This window comes from Sander vitreus, chromosome 10 (genome assembly GCF_031162955.1).
Source record: "Sander vitreus isolate 19-12246 chromosome 10, sanVit1, whole genome shotgun sequence".
In the NCBI taxonomy this organism is placed as follows: domain Eukaryota; kingdom Metazoa; phylum Chordata; class Actinopteri; order Perciformes; family Percidae; genus Sander; species Sander vitreus.
Genome location: NC_135864.1, coordinates 13,423,390 through 13,448,873, shown reverse-complemented (window position 1 = coordinate 13,448,873; position 25,484 = coordinate 13,423,390). Strand labels below are relative to the sequence as shown.

Genomic DNA, 25,484 nt, shown 5'->3' with positions numbered 1-25,484 from the left:
GAGAAGAGATGGGAAAACAAAACTCATATTCCCAAGTACACACACAAAGTCAACCACTGCATTAAAGTGCTCATTATCATGCTCATTTTCAGGTTCTTAATTGTTTTTAGAGGTTTAAATGGTTTAATTTTCAAAAAACACCATATTTTGTTGTACTGCACATTGCTGCTGCTCCTCTTTTCACCCTGTGTGTTGATCTCTCCGTTTTAGCTACAGAGTGAGACATCTCACTTCTGTTCAGTCTTTGTTAGGAGTTGCACATGCGCAGTAGCTAGGTAAGGACTACTAGCTAGTCAAAAGCAGAGTATGAGGGCATGTCACGCTAGCAGCTAGGCGAGCATTATAACGTGTTACAAAGTGACGCTCGTTCGTCACAGAAGTAAAGGCTGGACTATAATAGTGCTGTTTGGAGCAGTTTGTGAACAGTGTTTTCTGTTGGAGATGGTAAGTCCCTTTGGGGTGGACTTTGGGCTTTTTCACTTCGCAAACCTATAACGTGCACAAAAAGATATGTAACACAATAAAGGAAAGGGAAAAAGCCAAAAAGCATAACATGAGCACTTTAATAAAAATCTGTTTCAAATCAATCTGTTTACTTGCTACAGAATAAGAATAAACTGATGCTCATGTCCTTGTTTTCATTCAGTGGGCCACCAATCCACTACTGAGCTAATATAGCTAATATTCAGTAATCCCCATAATACTAGCACTGGGACATTTCTGCCATCCCACTGTATAGAAGATAGCCACTTATTGTGTATGAACAGCAGCTTCCCAATATGGGGACTTGGTAAGTATAATAAATTAGAATGAGGAGAAGACCGACTGAATGGACACAGCTCAGCTTCTCAATAATTATGGAGCAACTGTATCATTAAACTGTGAAAGCACCAGTCAGCTTTTGATAACAAGAGTATAGGAAATGAGGGAAATAATGATCCTTTGTCAATGCCTTTGCTGAATAGATCTATGAATGTGATTGACTGTACTCATCTGTCTTGCCTAAGATACGGGAAAAAGTAGGGCTTATTTGGCAATAAACACAGTTGATGTTATCGTCGTCCAAAAGCCTTATTGCTCACGTTGGCTTTGTAGGCGCTGTGAGAGAGGTGAATTTATGTAGCATGACGCATAAAAGTCTGCGAGCCATTTAAAATGACTTATATTAGTTTATCAGGTCACTGAATCTGCAGGGCAAATACACATTTATAGAGAGGCTTTAAATGACCATTTGCTATTAAAACTTTGTCAAATGCATTACTCAGATACATCTCATCTCGCTTTCATTACTCATATAGGATAGATAAATCACCATATTTGTAAAAAGAACTATGGCCTACAAAAAGGCTAAGCACTGTGCTTTTGTTTACGCTCTAATGTGATAAACAAATTACAGTCCTAGGCCACCTCTGATGTGGAAGATTCTCGAGGACAAAGTTGTTAGTGGCCTACCAGGATGTACAGACAAAAAAATATAACAGTGACACAGCACCACCCTGTGGCTGTGAGGGTTCATCACAATTTACACAGACTGTGGTTGCACATTTTAATGGCATGGAGAAACTGGCATGCATTTTATTCTGCTGCTTAAATGATTAATGATCTTCATGGTTAAACTATATTTTATCTGGACGCTGAGGTAAATGGGAGCAGTAAGAGTGAAAGATTGAGAAGAAGCAAGACAGTAAAGAGGCTGAGGCAGCCCCAGTGTGAGCACCCCACAGATACAGAACTCAGAGATTTGTCCCAGAAGAAATTACCTCTATACGGTGCATATTTTCCAGGAGCTGAGCAAAGGAGTGGAGCTGTACCAGGGGGACCACCTTTCTGCTGGAGGACAGCTCAGTCTGAGCCTCTTTATTAACTACAGCACACAATGCCGGCAAGACCAGGTGGCAGTGTTTCTAAGAAAGAAAGCACAATAAAACAAGAAAATAAATAAGGGTAGGCATTTATTTTTTTTATTCCCTGAAATTAACAAAGGGCTAAAATCATGATCAACCAATTAATTACATACATTTACATTATACTTCATAGATAGGATACTTGACATTATCTTCTGACTATGTTGTTCCCTGCAATTAGGCAATACTACCCACCATTTTGCCGAGGTGGGGCTGATGAAATGCTGGAATGGCATTGGCAAGCGACAGCAGTAACTGTAGTGTAGCAGGAGTGATTGGGAACACGGTAAGCAAGCAGTGCATCTAAAAATGTTAAATAGACTTTCATACCCTTTTCCTGGGGTTGGTCTTATCTTTGATTTTGGAGGCCGGACTGATGCTGGAGGCAACCTGGGAACCGCCCCTCTTCTGGACAGCAATCAACGCTGACCTCCAGGGCATATTGTGGTTCCTAAACACACTCTGTAAGAAAACATACAATTGTGTTGGTGCTTTAGAGATGATGGTAATACTATCATATATATATATATATATATATATATATATATATATATATATATATATATATATATATATATATATATATACATACACACACACACAGTAAATTACATCTCTCTTGTTTTATATAAGGTTAATGATATTTGTAAATTGTCCCTGTTCAAATAAAGTAACACAACGGCAGAATGAGCATCAACTGTTCAACAACAGTCCATGTACAAACCTTAATTCGTGATGGGATGGAAAGTGTCACCAGTTCAGGGCAAAACACTTTGTAAAGTGACAGTAGGTTCAGGAGGAACGGCTGCCTTCCCTAAAGAGAACAATATCAACACGCTCAATATGACACATCTTTGTACTTGAAATCTCTTTTTTTGATTGATGTTTCCTAATAATGCAGAATACAACAATAACCAATGACACTAGAAAGGATAGCATCTCATGGGAACAATGCACAGTGTAGAAAAAAACATCCTGGGAAAAATTGTTTACTGAGTAAGACAATAATGTAGTAGCTTTGATAAATGGCTGCAGAGGACATCAAATCAGCAGCAGGTTTACCAGTTTAGACTGTAGCTCCAGTAGCTTCCTGACTCTGAAGACTCGCACTACAACGAGAAAAAAAATGAAGCAGTCAATAATGCTTACAGAAGTGAAAAGAATACTGAAAAGAGGAAATAATGGAGTAAAGCAAAAAAAAAAAAATAGCATTGCAATCATATTTCAGGTGTGAAAATGTTTGACTTACCACTTTCCTTTCTGGTCAAAAGGTACAACAGATGGCAGATGAAAGGACACTGAAATAATATGACAAAAGATAATGAGTTCACATCTCAGCAGTTATTTAGTGAATCCCTTATCACGTTACAGCACTGCAGTCATTTCATTACAATCGTTCACATGTGAACAAACAGGACAGCACAACCCTCTTTTGTAATGAATGTTTTATATGCCTTAACCAAATAAACACATTATCTGCCTGGTCAGCCTGTGTCTCAAACAAGGCACAACATCCATAAACAGAAAAATAGCTTCTTTTTTTTAAAGATTATTTTTTGGGCAACCCGATACCGGATAAGCGGACGAAGATGGATGGATTTTTTGGGGGCTTTTTCCTTTGTTTGAAAGTGGATAGACATGAAAGGGGGAGAGAGATGGGGGATGACACGCAGCAAAGGGCAGTAGGTCGCACCCTGCGCCGCTGCAGGACTCAGCCAACATGGGGTGAACGCTCTTACTGGGTAAGCTAGAGGCCGCCCCATACATGTCATTTACATGACAAATAAGCTTAGTAAACCATAAATTTGTTGTTCAAAGAAGTGTAAATGATTTTGAATAGTATACAACATTTGATTTGATGCCATCTTACTATAACAAAGTTAACAAAGTAAATGCAAAGATCATCAGCACACATACCAGATTTTCCTCTGTGACGAAGCTAAAGATGAAGCCATAGATAGCTCGAAGTTGGTCCTTTGCATCAATCATGTCAAATACAGTCAACACCCACTTTATGAAAAGAATCTGAAAAGTGTACATGCAAGTAAACACACAAATGGATTTAACTATGGTGCAATCTTAGAGATGACACATACAGAATCAAAAGCAGGTACACCGACACTCATCTTAAATATTGTATAATTGAAACTCCTTTTTTTAAAGCTAAAAGGCAGTTCTTTTTTAATGATGACTGAATTATTATATTATTAAAAAAAAGAACAGTAGTTTTAAATCATATCATTTTGTTTAAAATAGTTAATGTTATAACCTTAGTAATTACAATAATGTTAATATTCTTTAAGAGTAGAGAGAGAATATGTATATTCCAAACAACATACTTGTAAATTACTCATGAACAGAAAACAGATTAAAATCAAATATGCACTTACTTGTGTGCTGACAGGTATTTTGCCAACCCCCAGCCATACAAACGCTCGAACAACAGCCTCCTGAGGTACCACAGTGGCAGGAATCAGACACTTCAGCACCCGGGGACATAGAATAGTCCCTATACAGAGACATTCACACAAACAAAATCAGTTGTGTGTTCCTACCATAGACTGTATAATATTAATGGACAACGCATCCGGTTCGGAAGTGCTGCAAATGCAGAAGTGCCTTAAACCTGCATTCTATCTGAATTCCAGCAGGGGCGACACGTGAGGTTGCAACAGGAGGTCGGTTTCTGTAGACGTCTATGAGAAAGTGACCCACTTCTCACTTGATTTATTACCTCAGTGAACATTATTACCTCAGTAAACATTTTCATAATGAGTTATTATGGTCTCAATCGCTAATTTTAAGCCTTCTGCAACACTGCCACCTCACAGTAGGTGGCAGTTTGAATCTATCTGTGTGGAGTGGGTTCCTGTGGGTTCTCTGGTTTCTACCCATAGTCCAAAAACAGGCAGGTTAGGAGAATTTTAGGCTTTAATTTTACATTAGGTGTGAATAAGAGTGTGACAGACACTGTCCAAGGTGTACACTTGCTTGGTGTGTGGGCAGGACAGACTCCAGCCCTCTACAGGTTAAGCACCAAAGGGGGATGAATGTTTTTTTCCCCCAGTCCACCGCTACTGCTAACTGTCTTACCCATACGGAGGCTCATGGCAAACTCCAGCATAATAGAGATGGTCTCTGGGGAAAGTCCTTTACTGTAGGCCACCTTCTCCACCAGCACCATGTTCCTCTCCACATCATCGTTCCCATACACAGGAGTACCTGCTTCAACTACAAGAGGGAGAGATAACATCAGAGTGTGTATATGCATTTAAAATGGTAAAATACTCGATACAAGAGGTAATGTCAACAAGTTCAGATGTTTGTTTTTTTAATGCTAATGTTGATGTTATGTGATATGACAGCAGATGAGCCGATACTGGTTAAACCGTTTGCTTGAACAAACTCCAGTATTAGCTGCAGAAAATCTGTGAACGTTTATTTGCTAACACGGGATAGATTTTACAGTTTAGCGGAGTGTAACATCCATAAATATTTAGGAATTTGGTGGCTAATGATGACGAATCCTGGAACTGCTCTGTAAATAAGTCTTTTTTTGGTTACAGGACAGAAAAACCTATTAAAAAATGATTTAAGAGTTTTTGGATGATACAGGATACAGGTGTGTATGCTAGAAGTGGGCTCTATAAGATTGGGTTAAAAACATTTTTAATGTGTTGGATTTCACATTGGTGGTGTAATCCCCTTTATCTAGGAATCATCATGTGTGTAACATACTGCATATTGTGTAGTGTCATCTGTGGACATTGTTAATGTAGGATGTTTTTTTTAGTACCAGTGGTAAATCAATGGTAAAAATGGAATACAAAAGTGGGCCTAGGCTGAGTAACTTTGATTAAAGAAGACTGTCTATTTACCAAATAGCTTACCAAACAGGCAGCTGCAGATGGTCTAAATCCATAACACTCAAGCTTTTCAAGAAGAAGCTTGTGGTCAATAACACCAAATGCTGCCGTAAAAGCTAATAGGACTGCTCCACAGATCATTTTGTTGTCCAGATCTTTGAGTTTAAACTAATTTAAAAAAAGACTGATGGGTTGGCCAAATGTTTTCAGGTGATCTGTGTAGGGATGTACAGAAAGATCTCTACAATACTGAACACCAGTATCTTTTATCACAGCTACTGTATCAAAACGTGTAACCCCATCTCTAGTAGAGATAACAGCCATCAAAATACGGCATGTGACCACCAAATTAAATTGCAGTGGCAGTATAGCTGAAAAGCCTATTTAAGTCCCCCCAATTATGTAAGAGCAACTTCTAGTACAATATAACAGCAACCATGATAATTAAACCTCACTTAATTCAATGTAACGTTAAGTGGGCCAACAGTGGCAACAGATGACGTCATAAAACCACGGGTCGGGTTGTTCCTCCAATATCGAGCTTTTAATAATGTGGTTGTTGTTGTTGTTGTTTGTACATAACTAACTTTACTGACTTAACGCTGAGGCTAGCGCTGTTTGGGACTGTCTCATGCACTGAGTTAAGAGCTAACATTATGTATAAGTTAGCAACATTAGCTACCAGTGAAGCTATGTTACACCCCAAACACAATAATTAACGTTAACGTAACGTTATATCCTGGCGTTGTCCACATTTTGGCACCGTATATTTCCTTGCGGTAATGGTAGCTAGCTAGTATCGTTGGTAAAAGTAACGCCACCATCTGCTTCGACCGTATTGACTGAGCCAAGTCCTACCGTCAGAGAAGTACTTCAGGGCCAGAACAAATGGGTCCTCCGCCTCGTTCTTTCTCCTCGCCTTATCTGCAACTCTCAGACTTCTGTTACTGCTGCGGCTGGATACAGACTGATCGTTTGGAGACGACGTGTCGGAATCCGGCGGCCCCGACAGGTTTAACTTAGCTGCCATTTCTACATTGCTAAACACTTAAAAACACTGCTCCACTCTGTCTTCAGCCATTCAAACAAAACTCAAATCCTCCGCGCGACCGTTTGGTCTGCGCTTGCGCAGTGTAGTCTTTCCGCTCGGTTGCTTCCCGGCCGTTGTAGTCCGTTTGCCTTCAACCGACAGTCAACTAGGACTACAATTATTATAGTCCTAGTGCCAGTCAAGTAGCTGTTCATCTGACTGCATCAAGAGAGGAGGCTACGTCGAATAACGTCGAAAACTGGTCAGAATTCCACACAGAAAATAGAAAAATAGGGTGTTCACATGGCCCTCTGATTGAACTAGCTTGTGACAGTGGCCAGATGTCATAGCTGCAGTTGAAATAATAATTTGTTTGTCGTGCTCCCATAGCAGTGCAATTTCAAAACATGTCAGCAGCAGCAGCAGCAGCAGCAACGCTTTCCAGAAACACTGTCTGGATAACCTTATTATGTAAATATGGATAACCCACAGAACTCACTATCAACATTTTTCACAGGGAGCACCGTTATTAGAAATTAGTTGCAGTGAGGTCTGTGAATTATTGAAAATGACTGGGATACTCTGAAAATGGGTTTGTTCTGAATGTTTTTTAAATGTAATTTTTCAGTCCTGTGAACATCGCAAATGGAATTCTAGTCACCTCCATTTTACTATAGGGCTGAAACTAATGATTATTTATATTATCAATTAGTCTTCTGAATATTTTCTCAATAATTGCTTTGGTCTATAAAATGTCAAAAACAGTCCCTAGAGCCTATAACATATTCAAATGTCTTGTTTTATCTGACCAACAGTCCAAAACCCCAACACATTCAGTTTATTATCATAGAAGAAAAAACAAAATTGTTGCTTTTTGGATATCTCAAAACCATGTCAAATAAATCTAAAACTATAAAATTATCTAAACCCTACAAATCCAGATGGTCAGAAAATGACAGACATGGGAAACTGCAGGAGGGTGCAGTCTCTGTACTTGTTGTTAACTTGTAGTTGTTTTCATGTTGGTCAAGCTGTTCTGCAAGCACCACAGTGACTTTACTCCCAAACTGTAAACTGTAAGTGCCGCTAGTCCAGTTGTCATGCTTAGGGGTAGGAGCAAGGGCAAAATCACTCCATTTTGTCTTAAGAGCAAGAGACATAAAAGAAAGAAAGACCTTTCTGAGTTGTGTTGTTTGTCCCATCACCCCCAGTGTTTGGTCTCCCATGGGCCTGGTCCTTTTCTGCCCCTGTAGGGTTAGAATTAAGTGATGGGTTTTGCTGTGTTGAAAATGGCTCTAGAATGATGCACATTTTCTGCCCATTCTCTAAAAATGTCAGTCAAATTCTGCAGTCAGAAATCATCAAAAGAGATATTTATTTACAAAATAAAACTATTTAATCAGGGTACTTCCTCTATGATACAATTTCCTCATAGCTACATTAATTTCATACTAAATTAAAATACAATTTATATTACTTGTCAGCATTTAAAAACGAGTTTTAACTCTTGGCTTGCGTTAAGCAGAAATTGACTTAAGATCACAAAACTGATCAACCTGTAATGCATAGAATAAAATAAGCAACAAATCCCTCACAGTGCACGGTGACAAGTACCACATATCTTTGTCCATAAAGCGTTGTATGCAGTTTATATGGTGATATGATGGAATTACCTTGACAGAGACTGTCTGAAGTTATATAACAAGATTACAACACAAAAATTGCAACCCACCTTTGCAAATGCAATTATTAACTTAAACTGTAAAAGACATGCAAGAGAGCTAATAAAACAAACAATATTTAGGCAGTCTCACCTCCAATTCTTTATTTTAAGTATATCATTTACAGAAATATTGTGAATCCCCAAACTTACTGACAGGAGTTTGAATTGAGATTGTATCCCCTAAGCAGAACAGGAATAGGAATGCTTTTTATATCTTCAGAGAAAAAAAGTAAAACCAAACCGATCCGCAAAATCTTTAAGAGACAGTGAATAAGTTTATGACTTCAACTGTGAATTACAAAGGTAAATTCCAATTTTAACAGGCAAAAATACTTTTTTAATTTAGTTATGTTCTGCTGAACAAGCTAGCAGCAGACACCTGAGGCAGCAACCGCTGCAGTTCCCAGCTAAACAACTTCATTGTGATACCTGAACTGAAAGGAGAAAGAAGATATCCAGCTAATTTAACTTAAAAGGATTTCATGCGTTCTTCTACAAAAATGTACTAAGATGAAAAATGAACAAGGATTTATATATTTTTTCTTTCTGAGATTTGCGTTCTGACAACACTGCACCAAAATAGGTTGTGGCTATGTAATACCAAAGAATTTCTAATAAGGGAAGAAGTTCCAGTCTCTCATTACTTCCGGCTTCTGAACTGGTTGCAGTTCCACTAGAGTTTCATATAGGGGGCGCTCACAGGCCAGTGCAGAATGAATGGGACTCTATGGAGCGATACCCCTCAAAATCCACTTTTCTCAGGATATAATTTTTTGTCTAGTAATTTCAATGTTGCATTCGAAAGGGGAGGCTAAGAAAATACACACTGCTGGGTGTTAGATTTTTTTTAAAGTGGCTTTTTTGTTCTAAAAAGCCTTTTAAAATGTCAATGACATCATACACATATACGGCCAGAGATACTGCTTTACGGCAAGCTCTTTTTTCTCTCGAGGCATCGACAACACAGCTGACAGGTTAGGCTCTCCCTGTTAATACACGTGCTAGAAAGAGGTTTGCTAATGTTTTAAAGACCACGCCGAAATATTCACTCTGACATTCTGGTTCTGCTTTGGATGCCGTCAAGCGGGATCTCTGATCGTAATCAGTCCTTCACTGACCAATCAGCATTCATTAGCAGAATGCTAGCGTGTTATGGGTAACAACAACTCAACCTGTAACAAATCGAAAAGACACAAGTACTCGTTCATTCAACTTTTGACCTATAATCCATGTTGAACTTGCAAAAACTACAATCAAATCTGAGATTTCTCAACGACAATCAGGCGAAAGAGACAAATTTAGCTATCTAGCTCCATAGAGTCCCATTCATTTAGCACTGGACCGCGATCACCCCCAGTGGACCTCTGGTGGAACTGCAACCAAAGTAGGTACAATGGGGCTGAATAGGGAGTGGAACGGCTTTCCGTAGACGGGCTTTGGTAATACTAGTTGATGTATAATTAGTACAAAATTGTTTCAAAAGTGCTCATTTTAGTTCATGTTCTATACTCTTGACCAAATGAAACATGCTTAAACGATTGAAACTCCTAAATTATCAGTTTCTCCAACAGTATAAAAACAAATTAGAAAAACAAGCTACAAAGATTCTTTCATGAAAAAACGCATTCTCAAATCAACCTTTAACAAATGAATTCACTGGATTAAAAACACAAACATTTAACACAGTGTAGGACTGAAATAATTAGGAAAAATGGATTCACTATTTAGACAATGAGCTGAGCTTATGAGAGTTTCCATAGGTATGATTGTCCACGTTATGTAGAGTGTGTATGGATCAGAAGTTTTCAGTTTCACAGTAAGAGTGCAAAGGAGTGGGTATGAGTAATCAGTCAGCCAGCTGGATGGAACAGGAGATGGATGTGAGGATATTACTGGAAGTGACTGATTCCTTCAAAATATGAATTACTACAATCCATAGGGGCGCACCAGGTTCCCTTCGTTGTTGCTTGGACCTAAGTAGAAGAGGCTCTTAAGACTGCTTGACCTTGTTCTTTTCCTGGTCATTAATGTGCTGTTCCTCTCGGCTGTCCTCTCTCTCTGGCCGGTCGTCACTCTGGCGGGCAATAAGCAGTCGGCAGGTGAGCAGAATACCAAAGACTAGAGCGTGGGCATACCGTTTCAGGGGGTCTCCTACTAGCTGGTGGAAGAACAGGACAGCTAGCATGACGAGCAGCAGCAAGAAGTTGGCCACATCCTTCGGCCTGCCAGGTACAAGGGTGAGCACCACACCGCAGCCTACCTCCAGAGAGCCAATGATCTTACGAAGCAGGACTGAGCTGATACCAATCTTTTTCAGGCCTGGCAATGCCTTGGCATAGCTCTTGTATGCCCTTTTCTGAAAGGATAAAGTACAAAGATCTATTTAAATATCTCTAACATTTAACTAATGTCATACAAACTCTCATGGGTGTCTTTGGGTGAGGCTATTTAAGGACTATGTAACATCACCATCCTCAAGTCTAGTGTTTATCATTCAAATGTTTTTATTTCATCACTATGCTTGCAAAATTGCTCTTCGACCTATTGCTTAATAGTCTGTTACCGTAAACAATTATTATAAGAAAAAATCTTGAGAGCATATTAGTCATTGCAGTTTGCATGGAGCCTAAATGCATGCCAGCTATCATCTTCCACACTGGTCATTTCAACATCAGCACCAGTAGGTGCATCTCAAAGAATTTGCTGGAATCCGCCGCCATTGCTCTTCGTATTAAAAGGAGAAGCATAGCAGCTACAACCTATTTAAGCTATAAACAGCAAGCTATAAAATATAGAAATCTGCTGATTATCCTGCATATATTTTTGCATCGTTCGGCTAAATTATAGCATATGTATTGATCTATCATTCCTTATTGATCCCTGTTTAGCGTTTACTAGCTAATGTTTGACACATTTTCGGATTGTTTTGTATCCATACCGATTCATGGATGTTAATACCAAAATATTCATAAAAGTTCATCTGAAAACATACAGGCGTAGCTGCAACTGTATTACTGTTACTACATGCAACAACGGTACAGCAGGTCTTAACATTTGAAATACAGGAATCAACTCTGGAAAAATTAACTCAGAGGTAGTAACGTTAGTTATGAAGAGCAATTCGACATCGAAAGCTTTCATTTTCCACATCTTTTACTATTTAGGTCAGCATCTCCACATTATTCGAGCCTGAGAGCCTTTCGCTTCTGCAGCCAACACAGAACAATGGCCTTTAATGTTAACGTTACCCCCACAGATGCGGACAGTTTATCGTTAAGCTTTAACTACTCACCATTTCACTGTATGCATCTTTGCTTAGTCTCGGAGTGAGTTTAATGGTCCCCATAAACACGAAAAATAAACCCAAAGCAAAAGAAAGGGCCACAATAGTAATTGTCCTTGGTGAGGCCATCTTTCGCTGCGTGTAGCAGGCGCTTTGGCGCTTCCCCCTGAAATGACTTGAAATGAAAGTCGGTTTCCCGGTGAAGATGCACCATCAGGGGGATGGGCTTCTGGGTGAATGACAAAGATGGCGACGCGCATGTCCTCTCTCTGCGCCGCATCAAGGAGCAGGGGAGAACTGTAGCTGACAGGAGCTCAAAAGCTGTGGTTTGAGTTGTGGGTGAGGCCAGTTTAGCTTAGCTATATAACTAGCTAGGCTACAAGACATCGTCTTTCAATTTGAACTTGCAGAGTTAGCTAGCTAGCTAGCTAGGTCAGAAGATCATACATTGAGGTTGCCAAGCAACCAGCAAAATTCTAGTAAGTCACTGCACCAACCAAAAAAAAATAGTCCCGCAACTCTCCATAAAACTACAAATTGACGTTTTTAGATTTGTATGGAACAAACAAATTAGATACAACATGTAAACTAGAGAGATGCAGATGGCAGGTGTATTGTGTTACTTCTGGAATGAGTTTCCCCATTTTCAGTTTTTGCTAAATTAAAGCTGTAATCTAAAAGATTAAAGATTTTCATTTTCTATTGGGAGTGCGGTGAGGACAACTTGGATGAAACACTTCCCTTGGTGGGGCGTACTGCTCGAAATTGCTACCTAGGGCTGCGCTCAAAGTTTGACTTGGACCTCGATGCAGCTGACCTTTAAGGCGCAACTAAAGTCAGAAGCAGTGATGACGTATACCTGGGCTGCACTGTGAGCTGTTTACCGCGGATCATGTTTAGGCGACTTTACAGTTTTTCTCCATTGTAGGCCTACACACACACAACATTTTTTTAACTATGCACACATATCAGAAAACGTGATGCTCATGTATCAACAGAGCTAGCAGTAGCTTTATATTTACCCATAAAAATAGAATGACTTCTCCAGATGAGATTCCTATGTAAAACCATACAAACATGAGACCTTCTCATCTAACACTTGGGAAGAAAGCGAATAAGTGTGTTTCCTAAAATGTTAAACTTTTCATTTAAGATAGAGCCTTCTTTATTATCTGACTAGTACAGTGCCTGTTCAAAATGTGCCTGTTTGCTTGGCCTGAGGTATTGCTGCGTGTAGCTTTCTCCAGAACCTTTGTACCCCAAAATTACAGAAGGACCCCAAAGCACTGATGGCGGTGCTGTCTCGTCTCGTCATAAATCATTCAAATTTAACACTTCAGCAGAGGTGTTCATTTCCAAACAGGCTTAGTAGCTTGACGGTTAACGTTGAAGTATGATTTGATTCGCGGGATATTTAGCCGACAGTAATGTTGTTAGTGTTATAAGTTAGCAGCACACTTAAACAGCCAGATCCAGGGTGAGCACAGAGGGTGAGTCTGAGTGAGAAGGAGGAAGACTGCTGTCTTTGCCCGGTCAGCTCCGAGATGAAGTTGTCTTTCGCTGCTGTGTGTTTAGAAGTGGTGAATTTACAGCTCACAGAAACTTAAAGGACAATTCCGACAATGTTTTTATGCTAATCGAATGTGTTTGTAGCTTGAAAGACGCTATTTAGCTTACAATGCTAGTATTCGGGGCACAGGGAAAGTAAAAACAAATCTCTATTTATACCACTAAAAATGGTCAAAATATCACCAAACTTCAATGGTAGCAAAATGAAGGTCCCTAAATGTTAACCAAAGCATTGAGAACATTGTAAGTGTACAGACAGTTTATTGAACGAAGAGCTGCGGGAGCTCCGTGAAAGGGCTACGAGAGAGAGAGAGAGCTACCGGTAGTCAATGCTGCAACACAGCCTCGTACTTCGGCAAACTTGTGGTGTACCTGCGGACATTGTGAAGCTATGGCCACCGAACAGGAGTGTCTGTGTAGCACGGAGTGAGGGAGGAGCCCTTACACTCTACGTTACATTACGCACTTTCACTGGCAATCACATCATAGCCATGCCCTAAAACACCCCCTGCTTTATCGCCGATTTTAAAATCAACGAGACCATAATTCCAAAAATGAACATCATTCTGTGTTGCAGAAGACTTAAAACTATAAGACCATAAACTCATTATGAAAATGTTTACTGAGGTAATAAATCAAGTGAGAAGTGGGTCACTTTCTCATAGACTTCTACAGAAACCAACCTCCTTTTGCAACTGCACGTGTCACCCCCTGCTGGAATTCAGATAGAATGCAGGTTTAAGGCACTTCCGCATTTGCAGCACTTCGCTGAACCGGATGCTTTTTCCATTAATATTATACAGTCTATGGTAGACACGGAAGAGCCAGCGTTATAGCTAGCATTTTTTCTCAACTTTTTTTCCTCAACCTTTATTGTCATTTAGTTTAATTCACACTTTATTAATATCCAATATCCAACGCTGTCCAAACTGCTCCAAATTCCAAACCCCAAGTTCATTGGGTACCCAGGAAATGTGAAGTAGATTGGATAAACAGTTAATGAGATATTTCAAAGACAGACACACACACACACACACACACACACACACACACACATACACACACACACACAAACATACAGAGATATCCAGATTTATTAGAGAGATTTTGAAGAGGGACACAGTGTCAAAATCTATTTTAAAACTTTTAGTTTCCTTTTGTTCACACTATGTTGCATATTCTTAAATACATCTGTTTTTAAACATAATGATTACACAGGGGCCATGTGATGCTCTAACATAAATAAACTCTACGCATTGTACAGCAAGTGGGATGACCGCAAGGCAAACCTAGCAGCTCATTTTTGCAACATGTTAAAGTGCCCATATTATGCTCATTTTCAGGTTCATAATTGTATTTTAAGGTTGTACCAGAATAGGTTTACATGGTTTAATTTTCAAAAAACACCATAATGTTGTTGTACTGCACAGCTCTCTCTCACTGCTGCAGATCCTCTTTTCAGCTGGTCTCTGTTTTAGCTACAGAGTGAGACCTCTTTTCTTCTTCTTCTTCTTCTTCTGTACTATCTTTGATTGCACATGTGCAGTAGCTCAGATGTAGATCATGTCAGCTAGCTAGCTCCATAGACAGTAAAAAAAAGGCTGTTTCTCCAACTTCGGTCAGTTACAAGGCAGGATTAGCTGGGAGACTTCTAAATGAGGGCGCACATGTAAGTAGTTCTTTTGTAGATTATGGTGAACTTGTGTGGGTTGTAGCAGTGCTTTGCTATTGAGAATGAGGTAGCATGCTAGCGTTAGCATGCAAACGCTAATGCTACGAGCTAATGGTTGCGGTTAGCCAGCTCGTTTCGGCTTGTGACGTCACAAGCCGTGTCGAACAGTGTGAACAGCTCACCCGGAGACTGAAGGCAGGATACATTCAGAAACCGTATCTCACTCAAAACAGCATGGGTGGATTTTTTTCAAAGTTTGTATGTGTGTGGAAGCACCAGAGACACAAAAGAACACCCCAAATCCCAGAAAAAGTGTTTTTTTCATAATATGGGCACTTTAAACTATAGATTCATGTAGGACTATTTAAATATTATTGTAGGAATTTTAGTGATACTTTATGTGGTAGAGATATCTTATATGGTGAAAAATAATGTCACAAATTCACCAGCGAATGGGGACACTTCAACAGAACTATTTGCCACGATGGATTTGCATGAAAAGCTCTTAATAATCAACAAACCACTTATGTTTATCTTTTGTAAATTTGTACAAAACGATTGTGTAATTGCTTTTTGCATTTTGTCGAGGAGTATGTCAGAATAGAAGCTGCAGCACTAAGACTCAAATCTGTTGTGCCATCTGGTAAGAGTTTATCCAGATATAGGAAACAAATTGTGGATTGTGGAAGAAGGTCAAGATGACTAAAATGCTGCCATGGAGGAATGTCTTGTAATCACTACATTTTGGGGCTCAGATCTGACAGAATAATTATGAAATGACAAAAAGAGGGGGAACAACGGTTGTGTTTATAGATGGTAACCCAAGATTTGAGAAAGTCTCACGAGATGGTTGATGTTAGGCATTGCTTTGATTGGTTAAGGATAAGATAGGTCGTCAGGCAGAAAGTCTCAACCATCTAGAGACCAGAAACAACAGAACCAAGCTTATTTGTGTATACATTCAGATAAACAATCTTGTTCTTCGTTTGTTGTCAGCGTTATATTTTTTTAAAGATTATTTTTTTGGGGGCATTTTTAGGCCTTCATTTCCACAGGACAGATGAAGACATGAAAGGGGAGAGAGAAGGGAAATGACATGCAGCAAAGGGAGTAGAACCCGCGGCTGCTGCGTCGAGGAGTAAACCTCTATATATGTGCGCCTGCTCTACCAACTGAGCTAACCAGTATTTGTGCTAATAACCTTTAGCACAAATACTTTGTTATGTCGCTGCTGCTTCAGTGTAAACAGAATAGATATTCCATGCAAGTTGTGAGAAAATGTTTATTATTATTATTATCATCAACAATATCCCATACTCTGCCCAGTGCTCTGTTAATGTCTTGACAATGTTCAAACCCCGTAAAAAAAAAAAGACAGTTAAAAAATCATGTTTTCCTAAGAATCAAAACTGCATAGATTTATACAAACAAAACCGCCTTTAACAATTTGGCCAGGTACACAATTTCATCTTTAACGTTTTAAAATGTTTACATTGTTATTTATGTATTTTTCTGTAATGTTTTTATTTTTTATTACTAATGTTGCCATCATTACATGGTTATGCAGACATGCCCTACACATTAGAATGTGCAGTTTTACTCCAAAGGTTCAGGGATCAGGTCTGAAGTCTATAGAAAGCGATGAAGACATATAACAGAATATCTGTGTCTGTCTTTGAAGTGATGAAGTGTCTGACTGCCGTGGACCACATCCTCACACTCAGGATGCAGATGCACTCTCACTGTCCCTGATTCTGATGTTCCTTCAGAGCCAGTATTGCTTTTCGGTAAAGATCTATCAGGAGACAGGGTCATCTTTTTAAAATTAAAGCCGTGATTTCATTTCAGAGTCCAAAGTGTTATTGCATTCGATTTGGAGATGGAAGATGTGGATGAAGCTCACCAAAGGTTGCAGACAGGTCCACAGGTTGAGAGTAAGCTCCAGACATCTCCTCTGTGTTGATCTTGTTCTTCCTTTTCACTTTGACAACTTTTTTTTTCTTCGTTCTTTCCCCTTTAGCTAGATACAAGATAAAATAAATGTTAGATTTCCATTCTTAAACAGCTAATAACCAAAACATATTGGCCATCAATAACTGATTTTGACCTTTAAGCGGCTTCTCATCATTGTCTGGTGATGCTGACACGTCCAGAGTCTCTTCTTTCACTTTTGTTTTACGTTTTGGTTTGCTTTTTTTCGGGGGGATCAGGGCACTGCTGGCTTTCTCTCTGTGGCCACAGTTTTCATGCTCTCCTTCGTTACCGTCACCCTCCTCTTCCTCCTCCTGTTCATTTGCTTCTACTTGATCCTTTTCACCTTCCTGGACCTTAACCGGCCTCTTCTTCTTTGTCTTCTTTTTCAGACTGGTTTCCTGTAAATAAAAGAGTTCAAATCACATTATTATAGAGGACTTCACAATCATAACAAACAAAATACAAAAATATGGTTTGGCAAAACATATTCATATTTCAATTGAAATGCAGTCCAGTTCTTCGTCACTGCAAACTACAGCCTCAATGATAAACATATAGTTAAATGAATACCTCTCTGATGGTGTCAATCAAAAGTGAACATTATTATCTTTTGTAAAGGTAGAATTTATTAGGGGTGCACGATTCTGAAAATGTCACGATTCAATATCGATTTTTAGGCTCAAGATTCGATTCGAAATCAATTTTCGATTCAAAAACGATTCTCCATTTAAAAAAACCCGATTTAAAACAGTATGTAAATGTAGCTACTTTTCCCATGTGATTGCAGTAGACATAGAATAAAAAATAAATAAAAATATGAATCAATTTTGAATCGGTAGAGCTTGAGTCGCGATACGAATGTAAATCGATTTTTTTTTTTGCCCCCCCCCCTAGAATTTATGGCTGAGCTGTTGATTGCATTAGATTTTACAGGTGTACCCAATAAAGTGGCCACTGAGTGTAAAAGGATGCAAATTATTTTCCTGACCTTTTGCAGCATGTTTTGAATGGGTTTCATCTTTCCTTCACCCTTTGTATTTTTCTCCTTTTCTTTTGGCCGATGAACCTGGTGAAGATCTGGTTTGCTGGATCGCATTCTGAGGTGAGAGAACATTTGAAAGGTCAACATGTGAGCATTATATCATGCTTAAGTTTATCTTGATCTGTACAATATGTATAATGTTGAACCTCCTCCTACCGTTCCCCCTTGGGTTTTCTGCGAACTTTCTCTGTTTTCCAGGTCTTTTCCCTCTCTCTTGGTTCCAGAGGCCTCTTGCTGTCCTGGGCTACACGAGTACATAGCTCGGGGTAATCCAGATAAACGGCACGAAGCAACCAGCGAAGGCCTCGTAGAGTCTTTCTGTCCGACCAGCGTCGCAGGTCCATTAAGGCTGAACAAGGCTCCTGAAAGGGAAAGGAAAAAGGTTTGTCTGTCATCCATAATGTCAATTCCTACAAGAGATTTGTGTTTGTTCCGATTGCATTCGTGAACTTTGACACTTACAATATGGCACAGAGAGCGGCTCTGGTTGACCAGCTCCTCCAGGGACAGAATCTCAATCAGCTCACTTCCCAGCAAAGCGTTCATTTTGTCCTGTTTGTTAGCCAACCTAAGAAGAAAAGGTTTCAGCACTAAGTCACTCACCTTTTAGCTTCACAGTTACCCAGTGATTAGTTATTTCAGTGTTTTCCCTCATCAGCCACCAGAGGGCACTGTTTAATAATAATAATAATAATAATAATAATAATAATAATAACTATTCAGGACACAAATGGAAGGTCCATAGCACATTAAAAATGGCAATATTTACAAACATATAGCAATAAATACACAGTACAATTCATATAAATTAATAAAAGGTCAACAACCTTCACCTGTAATATACAAACAGGAGTGCCAATGTCTCCACAGTCTAGATGCATACCTGACAGAGCTAAAATCAATGTGGGCTAAAGCTTGTATAATTCTGTTTTCTGAGACAGACATTCTACACATGTATCGATAAATAAGGTTTCTTATTAAGGCAGAACAGTGCACATACTGTTTGATTGATGTATGTATGATATAATTACACTAGTAGGGGTTTTCCTGCCACTCTCGGTTGCTTCAGCTGGTCAGCAAGAACCTCCTTGACCTCCTTTATCCTTTGCCTGTCACTAGAGTCCACCACAAAGATGATCCCATGGGCCTCTCCACAGAGCTCCCTCCAGGCTCCTCTCGACTCTGCTGAGCCCCCAACATCCAACAAGGTGACCAGGTAGTTCTCCACTCTCAACTCATGTCGTACGCAGCCATTGGTGGGTCCTGCTTCCACACCATTGGGGACTAAAAAAAGGACAGGAAGTAAAACAGAGGTAGATAATTTGTCGTATTTCAGCTTTAAGCACTTTTAGTTGAATTTGCAATTAAAACTGTCACTGTTGAATTACCTCTTAACATTCCTCTGATGGAGGATGATTTTCCTGCTTTGTCAAGACCAACCACCAGAATGGTCACTTTCCTGCAAAGAAGTATGCACAGTATATAATTTCACTTAAAAGCGCACCATATAGCTTTAATTGACTTGATTAAAGCAGTGACCAGAGTAATCATGTCAGGTGGCATCAATGAACTGTGCATGACATACACATTCATATTATGAATATATTTTGAATATATTATTTCCAATGAAATTATTTTTTTTTTAAACCAGTTCCGATGAGCCCAGTAACACTGGGATTTTATTTGATTGAATATGGTGAATCTATGAGGTTTAACTTTGTGATTAGGTGGATTGAACCTGTGTTTTCTATTTTTTGGAAGATAGAAGCTTTGCCAAATGCGTCACATGCATCACTGATCACATTTTCTGAGGTTTGTTATACATTTAATTTTTCAAGAAATGTTTTATTTGTTACCTGATTGGCTCCTGTATTTTGGAGAACCAGGTGCAGCAGTTGCTTATCAGGTTGAACATGTTTCCTTGAGGTGAGCAAGGTGAGCACAGCGGCCACCATCTTCTCTGGAACTGGCATCTACAAACAGATGGTCAACCTTAGTATAACTCACACACACTCAAACACACACACACACACACACACACACACACACACACACACACACACACACACACACACACACAAACACAAAACCCAGGGTCAACACAAAGATACTTTGTGTATCCTGTGGGTTTAGGAGACTTTTACAGATGGTCAGACATCCAGGCAATGCTTTGACTGCCAAATGTCTCTCTCTACCTCCCCAGAATCTTAAATACGCTGTATTAGCATCTCTTAGCTCACTTTCATTTTCAAAGCTTTTTTTCTTTAGTTTCTTGGATCAATAATCGATGATGATGTCTGAGCCCTGTAAAAGCTTTCTGCCATGTGTAGGAAACTATGAGTGGTCCTGTCAAGTCTTGTAATACACATACAGCAGCAGGTGTGCCTGAGGAAGTCGGGACAAGTGCTAAAAGAACACTGCAGATCTTCCTTTGTCCAGTGCCTCTGGTTAGGTTCCATAATCTGTTAAAGCCAGTTTAGAACAACCTGCTTTTACAGTGTTGTTAACAAGCTGACCCATAATTGGTTTGGCTGTAAAAGACAGTGAGGATGTTTTCCATGTTTTACGCAGGTATCTGAAAGCGCTGCATTTTAGACATTTATAGCAAGTTTACTATAAAAGTGTCAATTAAAAGAAACCATCCGCCCACACTACTAAACGTGCATGTTGTGGGCTGTGTCAATGTAAAAGATGTTTGCTTTGTGGAGTTAAAAAAAAAAAAAAAAAACATTAAATGTTTTATCATTTTAGTACTTTAGTTTACTGAGATGTTTTTCCGGTCCGTACTTTGTAAATAGATAGATGTTGATTTTAGTGATATCAAAACGCAAAAATAAAATGAGAAACTGGAATATTAAACACAATAGTACCCAGTAAAGTGCCATAAAAATCCCAATGAGCAGTAATAGCCATGAAAAACCTGTTGATGTAAACAATAAACCCACAGTAAACCTACAGTAGATTACTTTGTGTTTATCACTAATAGAAATACTCTATTTTTCTTACTATATCTGTAATAACTTAAATAACTAAAAAAAACATGATGCATAACAGTGCACCAGTTTAAATTCATACAGACAATCAATGGTCAGTGCACATGAGTGGTAAAATGCATTGAATCATCAGATTAAAACAAAGCATTTCAAATTCAGTGGACACTAAATGATCAGTGCCTGACACCACTGACTGACTAAATCACATGTAATAGGTGCAACATTTTCAAAGTTTAATAAGATAGGAGACATTTAAAGAATACTTACAGAAGTAAGTCTATGTCCATGCATTTGCTTGGGTGCTCCTCTCTACTAACATCTTGTTCCCACCAGCTACAAAACTAATCAGGCTCACGGTAAGCCTTTAGTCACCCCATGCAGGAGGTACAACCTGGGAAATGTGTTGGTATTTCAACCAATCCCAGAGCCCTCTAAACCAACTGCTAATCCCATTGAATGGCGTGGTTCTTCTTAAGGTTAACTAAACGAAGGTGCATATATCCGTCCAGGAGAATGAAATGTGTCTTGTGGTGTGATCTGTGACGTGCTGTGATCTCCTGAAAGCCTGGAAGTGATGGCATGCACTTTAGTCACTCTGGGACATAATGACATCATAACTATGGTGATTGTTAGGTGGTGTCCCACTACCATGTACGTGAGACAAGTTTACAGGTATAATTGGAACCAAAGCAGTTTTTCTTGTGAGGTACATCAGGTTGATCAGATTAGATGTGGAGTGGTGATAACTTCACACATAATATGGATTGTAGCTAACTAACATGTTACTGTGTTTAGATATTTATTGGTAGGTGTGTACTGTCCTATTATGTTTAATACATATTATGTTGTGGATATGAATGTTTAAAGATAAAGCTATTCTTATGATGCATTTTTAACTTCTGGCCAGGGACAACAGATTAAAATGAGCCATTAACTCTGCTAACTCTGGCTCATTTACAGTTGTTTTCCTGTTGATCAATCGGATACGTTCCTGTCAAATAAACTAAAAGGACATAAATAAATAAAATGCTATTCAGTGTGGATAATAAAGAGGAAAAACAAGATTATATTTCAGATGACAATGCATTTTACAAGGAAAGTCAAGTTTATTTATAATAGACCCATTTCATACAAGAATAAAATTGAACCTATATCAATATAACTATCTGACTGTAAATATTAATTTCCAGGTACAACAGTGGTTCACTAAAATGTACAGAGGATCAACACATTAAATAATGGTATTCAGACAATCATGAAGCAAGTCCAACACATTCTGTAATGCAGCATAAGCCACTAGATGGCCTCATATTCACATCATCTTTTTTTCACTGCTGCACCTTGTAGTCTGTAAATAAAAGAATGGCTCTATTTTAAAGTTCTTGACATGCTAAGATGAATTGCTGCAGTTACATCTTAGTCTACTCAAAGCTGAGCATGCATGTTTTTGATTTGCAGCCTCTAAACACACCAATCCACAGCACTGATTATTTAATATCTTAATGTCATATAGGAAAATGTAAAGAAATGGACAGTGGACTATAGAGAAGAGCTTCTGCTGATATAATGAAAGTATAAATGTTAAGTGACAGCTTTCAGAGACCTGGAGCAATGGTTTGTTTGCAGGCCTCATCTCATTATGGCATTAAACCAACAACCAATCAGGTTCTGCCCTCCTCTGCTGAGTAGACTCATCCCAGACTCTGACCACCACCCTGCATCAGCTGACACTGACACAGACACACACACACACACACACACACACACACACACACACACACACACACACACACACAGCAAAAACAGCAGCAGCTGAGGACCACACCCCATCTGCTCCTGTTCACATTGCAAACGTGCAAAGACTCTCAACTGCTGATATTGTAAGCTGTGTTACAGTTGGTCGGACTACACAGCTTCTGCTTACAGTAACATTAAAGCAATAGTTCAATATTTTGTGAGATACGCCTATTCACTTTCTTGCCTAAAGGTACAGTAGAATGGGAATATCAAAATTATGTTAGGTCTGATAAATGTGAAGCTACAGCCAGGAGACAGTTAGCTTAGTTTAGCATAAAGACTGGAAACTGAGGGAAACAGATAACCTGGCTGTGTCCAAATGTAACAAAAATCTGCCTACCAGCTCCTAAAGTTCATCAGTTAACACGTTATACCTGGTTTGTTTAATCCATACAAAATATGAAGACCCATTTTGGTTTTACAAATGTTTGTGTGCCAGGCAACCAGGGGAGACTCCACGAAGTTACTGCTCCTGACAAAAAAATAGTCCAGCACATAACTCCTGTAAAATGGAGAATTATTATTTTACTCTTTTTTGTATGGGTAAAACAAACAAGATCTAAACTGTTATATATACTAAGCTTTGGACGTGCTGGTAGGTGGATTTTGTTACATTTTGACAGGGCCAGGCTAACTTTTCCCCTGCTTCCAGTCTTTACGCTAAGCTAACTATTTCCTGGCTGTAGCTTCATGTTTACATACAGCCAGACTGGTATCTTTTAATCTAACTCTAGGCAAGAAAGTAAAGGCATATTTCCCAAAATGTTGAAGCATCCAGTTCAAGACAAAGACTCTTGTAAAGAATTTGAAACAGTGTCCCATTTCACTGACCTGATTAGTAAAACTGTGCACATGCCTGGTGCTCAGTAATAAGGTTTCCATCTTCCACTTCCTCATGTCTCCACTGAGCACACAGCCTTTGCAGTCTGAAGACACTGAATGACACCACTGCTTCACCAAACACATGTATTAGTAATGACAAGCCTTTGTAGGTTGTGTCAACAACTGATGAGATAGACAGGGTGAGGTTGGTATGGTTTGGGGTGAGCTGTGTAGAAACTGTAGCACAGTTCATAGTGAAATATACACAGAACAACTCATTGTGTTGTTTTCTAGTTGAAGGGAACTTGACAGCAAAGTTACATCTACCATACTGGAAGTCAAAGTTATTTTTTTCCGTTAAATATGACGTGTAAAATATGACAATATGTGTTTATTTAAGGTGACAGTAAAAAAATAAAATAAGACAGGGTTTATTTTAGGTGACAGCAAAAAATAAGACAGGGTTTATTTTAGGTGACAGGTCATGCTGACATCTGCATGTGTGAAAGGGGACAGAGAATAGTTTGCAATGGAAATGTTAGGTATTTCACTAAAGATGGCGTCCTTCTAATGCACCTTCCAAACAGATAATCCTTGTTTGAATAAGTAGTTGCACAAACATCCAACTGATTCTATGCTGGGTCACAAACTGGTATTGCTGTCTAATGTGCATGTAGCCTTAACAAATAGTAATATAATGAGGAATTATCCATGTACAAAGTGAATGAGAAGGAGTAACATTTTAATAGTTGATTCAGTGTGTGTGCTGCACCTGTTTGTGTGGCTGCTTCACTATGAGGCCTGCAGGTCACCATAACAAGGCCAAGCCCTCCCTGCTAGTGGCACCTAAAAATGGAAGTGCAGAGAAACTGATCCCTCTATACTTACTTACCCTCTACAGTGCATTCATTTGGAAAGGACAAATAGCGGATGTAATAAAACTACTGTGCATGTATCAGTAGTTTATTTAAGTAAGATATAGCCCTAGTCCAGAGAGAATGAAATGTAAAGATAACTTGTAGTGCTCATCTAAATCACAATAAAGCCTTTTATTATTTTAGTTATTTTGGTTGGATTGAGAAGCCTCTGAGATTTCACAACTTTGACCTACTCCTCTGCTAGTAGTAGGCTAGTAGTTTTAATAGTAGTACTCACTACTTCACTTTTTCTATTACTATTTAAACTGTTTCTTATACCCTTTTCTACATGCAGCGAGATCACCCCTTTTATACAGTTCATTCAGTGTTTTCCTTTTCTATTTTCCCACGAATACTGAATATTTCTATACCTGCAATTTGTAACATTTGTACAGCAGATGCACCTCCCTGTGATGCTTTGTTGACGTAAACAGTTTAGTGTTTTCTCTTTCATTTTTAATCTATACTGTATATTTCTAGGCTTTTTATTTATTGTAACAGTAAATGCACTTTTCTGTACAGTTTTTTCATTGCCCATAACTGATACCCTGCACGTTCTTTACGCATTGCACCGTCAATTGTAGTGCACCTTTTATATTATTCTATTTTATTAAGTATGTATGTGTAGCCTATATTTTCTTTTACTAAATATGTATATAGCATAGTATTTCCAGAGAAGTTGCCAGTGAAAAAGCTTTTTGTGTTCTCTTGATGCTATTAGGTGTCTGTATTTGTGCAAGTAGCCTTTTTGTTTTTGCATTGTTTTTTGTCGATTTATTTGCGTTTTCTTTTCTTTTTTACAGAACTTCCTTGTCAGTTAAGTAAAATTTCCTTCGTATCTTCTCTAATACTTTGAAGGCAGCCGCCCATCATTTCCGGTATCGAACCGTGT

The 25,484-nt window shown here is 38.9% G+C and overlaps 3 protein-coding genes and 1 long non-coding RNA gene across 7 annotated transcripts in view; 1 reads left to right on the top strand and 3 right to left on the bottom strand.

Annotated features, from left to right (window-relative positions):
- Window positions 1–6,880, bottom strand: part of cenpi (centromere protein I) — a 15,164-nt gene extending 8,284 nt beyond the window's left edge. For both annotated transcript variants that reach the window (XM_078260332.1, XM_078260333.1), the window contains exons 1-9: window positions 6,629–6,880; window positions 4,998–5,135; window positions 4,295–4,413; window positions 3,822–3,929; window positions 3,154–3,202; window positions 2,967–3,013; window positions 2,629–2,718; window positions 2,235–2,366; window positions 1,761–1,904 (exon numbers count right to left, since the gene is read on the bottom strand). In XM_078260332.1, coding sequence (XP_078116458.1) covers window positions 1,761–1,904; window positions 2,235–2,366; window positions 2,629–2,718; window positions 2,967–3,013; window positions 3,154–3,202; window positions 3,822–3,929; window positions 4,295–4,413; window positions 4,998–5,135; window positions 6,629–6,800 — 999 coding nt within the window. In that variant the 5' untranslated portion in view covers window positions 6,801–6,880. The remainder of the gene's footprint in view (window positions 1–1,760; window positions 1,905–2,234; window positions 2,367–2,628; window positions 2,719–2,966; window positions 3,014–3,153; window positions 3,203–3,821; window positions 3,930–4,294; window positions 4,414–4,997; window positions 5,136–6,628) is intronic.
- A 1,730-nt stretch (window positions 6,881–8,610) lies between these two features.
- On the bottom strand, window positions 8,611–12,124 carry tmem35 (transmembrane protein 35). Its single transcript, XM_078260331.1, has 2 exons — window positions 11,816–12,124; window positions 8,611–10,879 (listed from the first exon to the last, which is right to left on the bottom strand). The coding sequence occupies exons 1-2, from the start codon at window positions 11,933–11,935 to the stop codon at window positions 10,514–10,516; spliced, it is 486 nt and encodes a 161-aa protein (XP_078116457.1). The 5' UTR covers window positions 11,936–12,124; the 3' UTR covers window positions 8,611–10,513.
- A 2,795-nt stretch (window positions 12,125–14,919) lies between these two features.
- On the top strand, window positions 14,920–19,269 carry LOC144524220 (uncharacterized). The gene is made up of 5 exons (XR_013502587.1): window positions 14,920–15,044; window positions 16,896–16,981; window positions 18,097–18,123; window positions 18,262–18,445; window positions 19,183–19,269. It is a non-coding gene; the product is annotated as an uncharacterized LOC144524220 (long non-coding RNA).
- arl13a (ADP-ribosylation factor-like 13A) lies at window positions 16,312–25,398 on the bottom strand. 3 transcript variants are annotated; one of them, XM_078260328.1, is made up of 11 exons: window positions 23,685–25,398; window positions 21,324–23,355; window positions 19,920–20,036; window positions 19,452–19,522; window positions 19,095–19,347; window positions 18,526–18,631; window positions 18,220–18,425; window positions 18,010–18,118; window positions 17,155–17,419; window positions 16,951–17,067; window positions 16,312–16,842 (listed from the first exon to the last, which is right to left on the bottom strand). In XM_078260328.1, exons 2-11 carry the CDS (start codon window positions 21,341–21,343, stop codon window positions 16,787–16,789), a joined length of 1,320 nt encoding a protein of 439 aa, XP_078116454.1. In that variant the 5' UTR covers window positions 21,344–23,355; window positions 23,685–25,398; the 3' UTR covers window positions 16,312–16,786. The 3 variants fall into 3 exon arrangements, with proteins under 3 accessions (XP_078116454.1, XP_078116455.1, XP_078116453.1); XM_078260329.1 differs by having other exon boundaries at window positions 21,324–21,621; XM_078260327.1 differs by lacking the exon at window positions 21,324–23,355.
- Window positions 25,399–25,484: the final 86 nt, after the last annotated feature.

Excerpts from the sequence above, each read along its gene's own strand:
- tmem35 (XM_078260331.1), bottom strand. The coding sequence starts at position 11,935 with ATGGCCTCACCAAGGACAATTACTATTGTGGCCCTTTCTTTTGCTTTG. Across the intron at positions 10,880-11,815 it reads AAGATGCATACAGTGAAATG|AAAAGGGCATACAAGAGCTA; the intron begins GTGAGTAGTTAA and ends TTATCCTTTCAG.
- arl13a (XM_078260327.1), bottom strand. The coding sequence starts at position 23,707 with ATGTGCACAGTTTTACTAATCAG. Across the intron at positions 18,632-19,094 it reads GCAGGAAAACCCCTACTAGT|GTTGGCTAACAAACAGGACA; the intron begins GTAATTATATCA and ends TTTTCTTCTTAG. Across the intron at positions 16,843-16,950 it reads GGACCTGTCTGCAACCTTTG|ATCTTTACCGAAAAGCAATA; the intron begins GTGAGCTTCATC and ends GTCTCCTGATAG.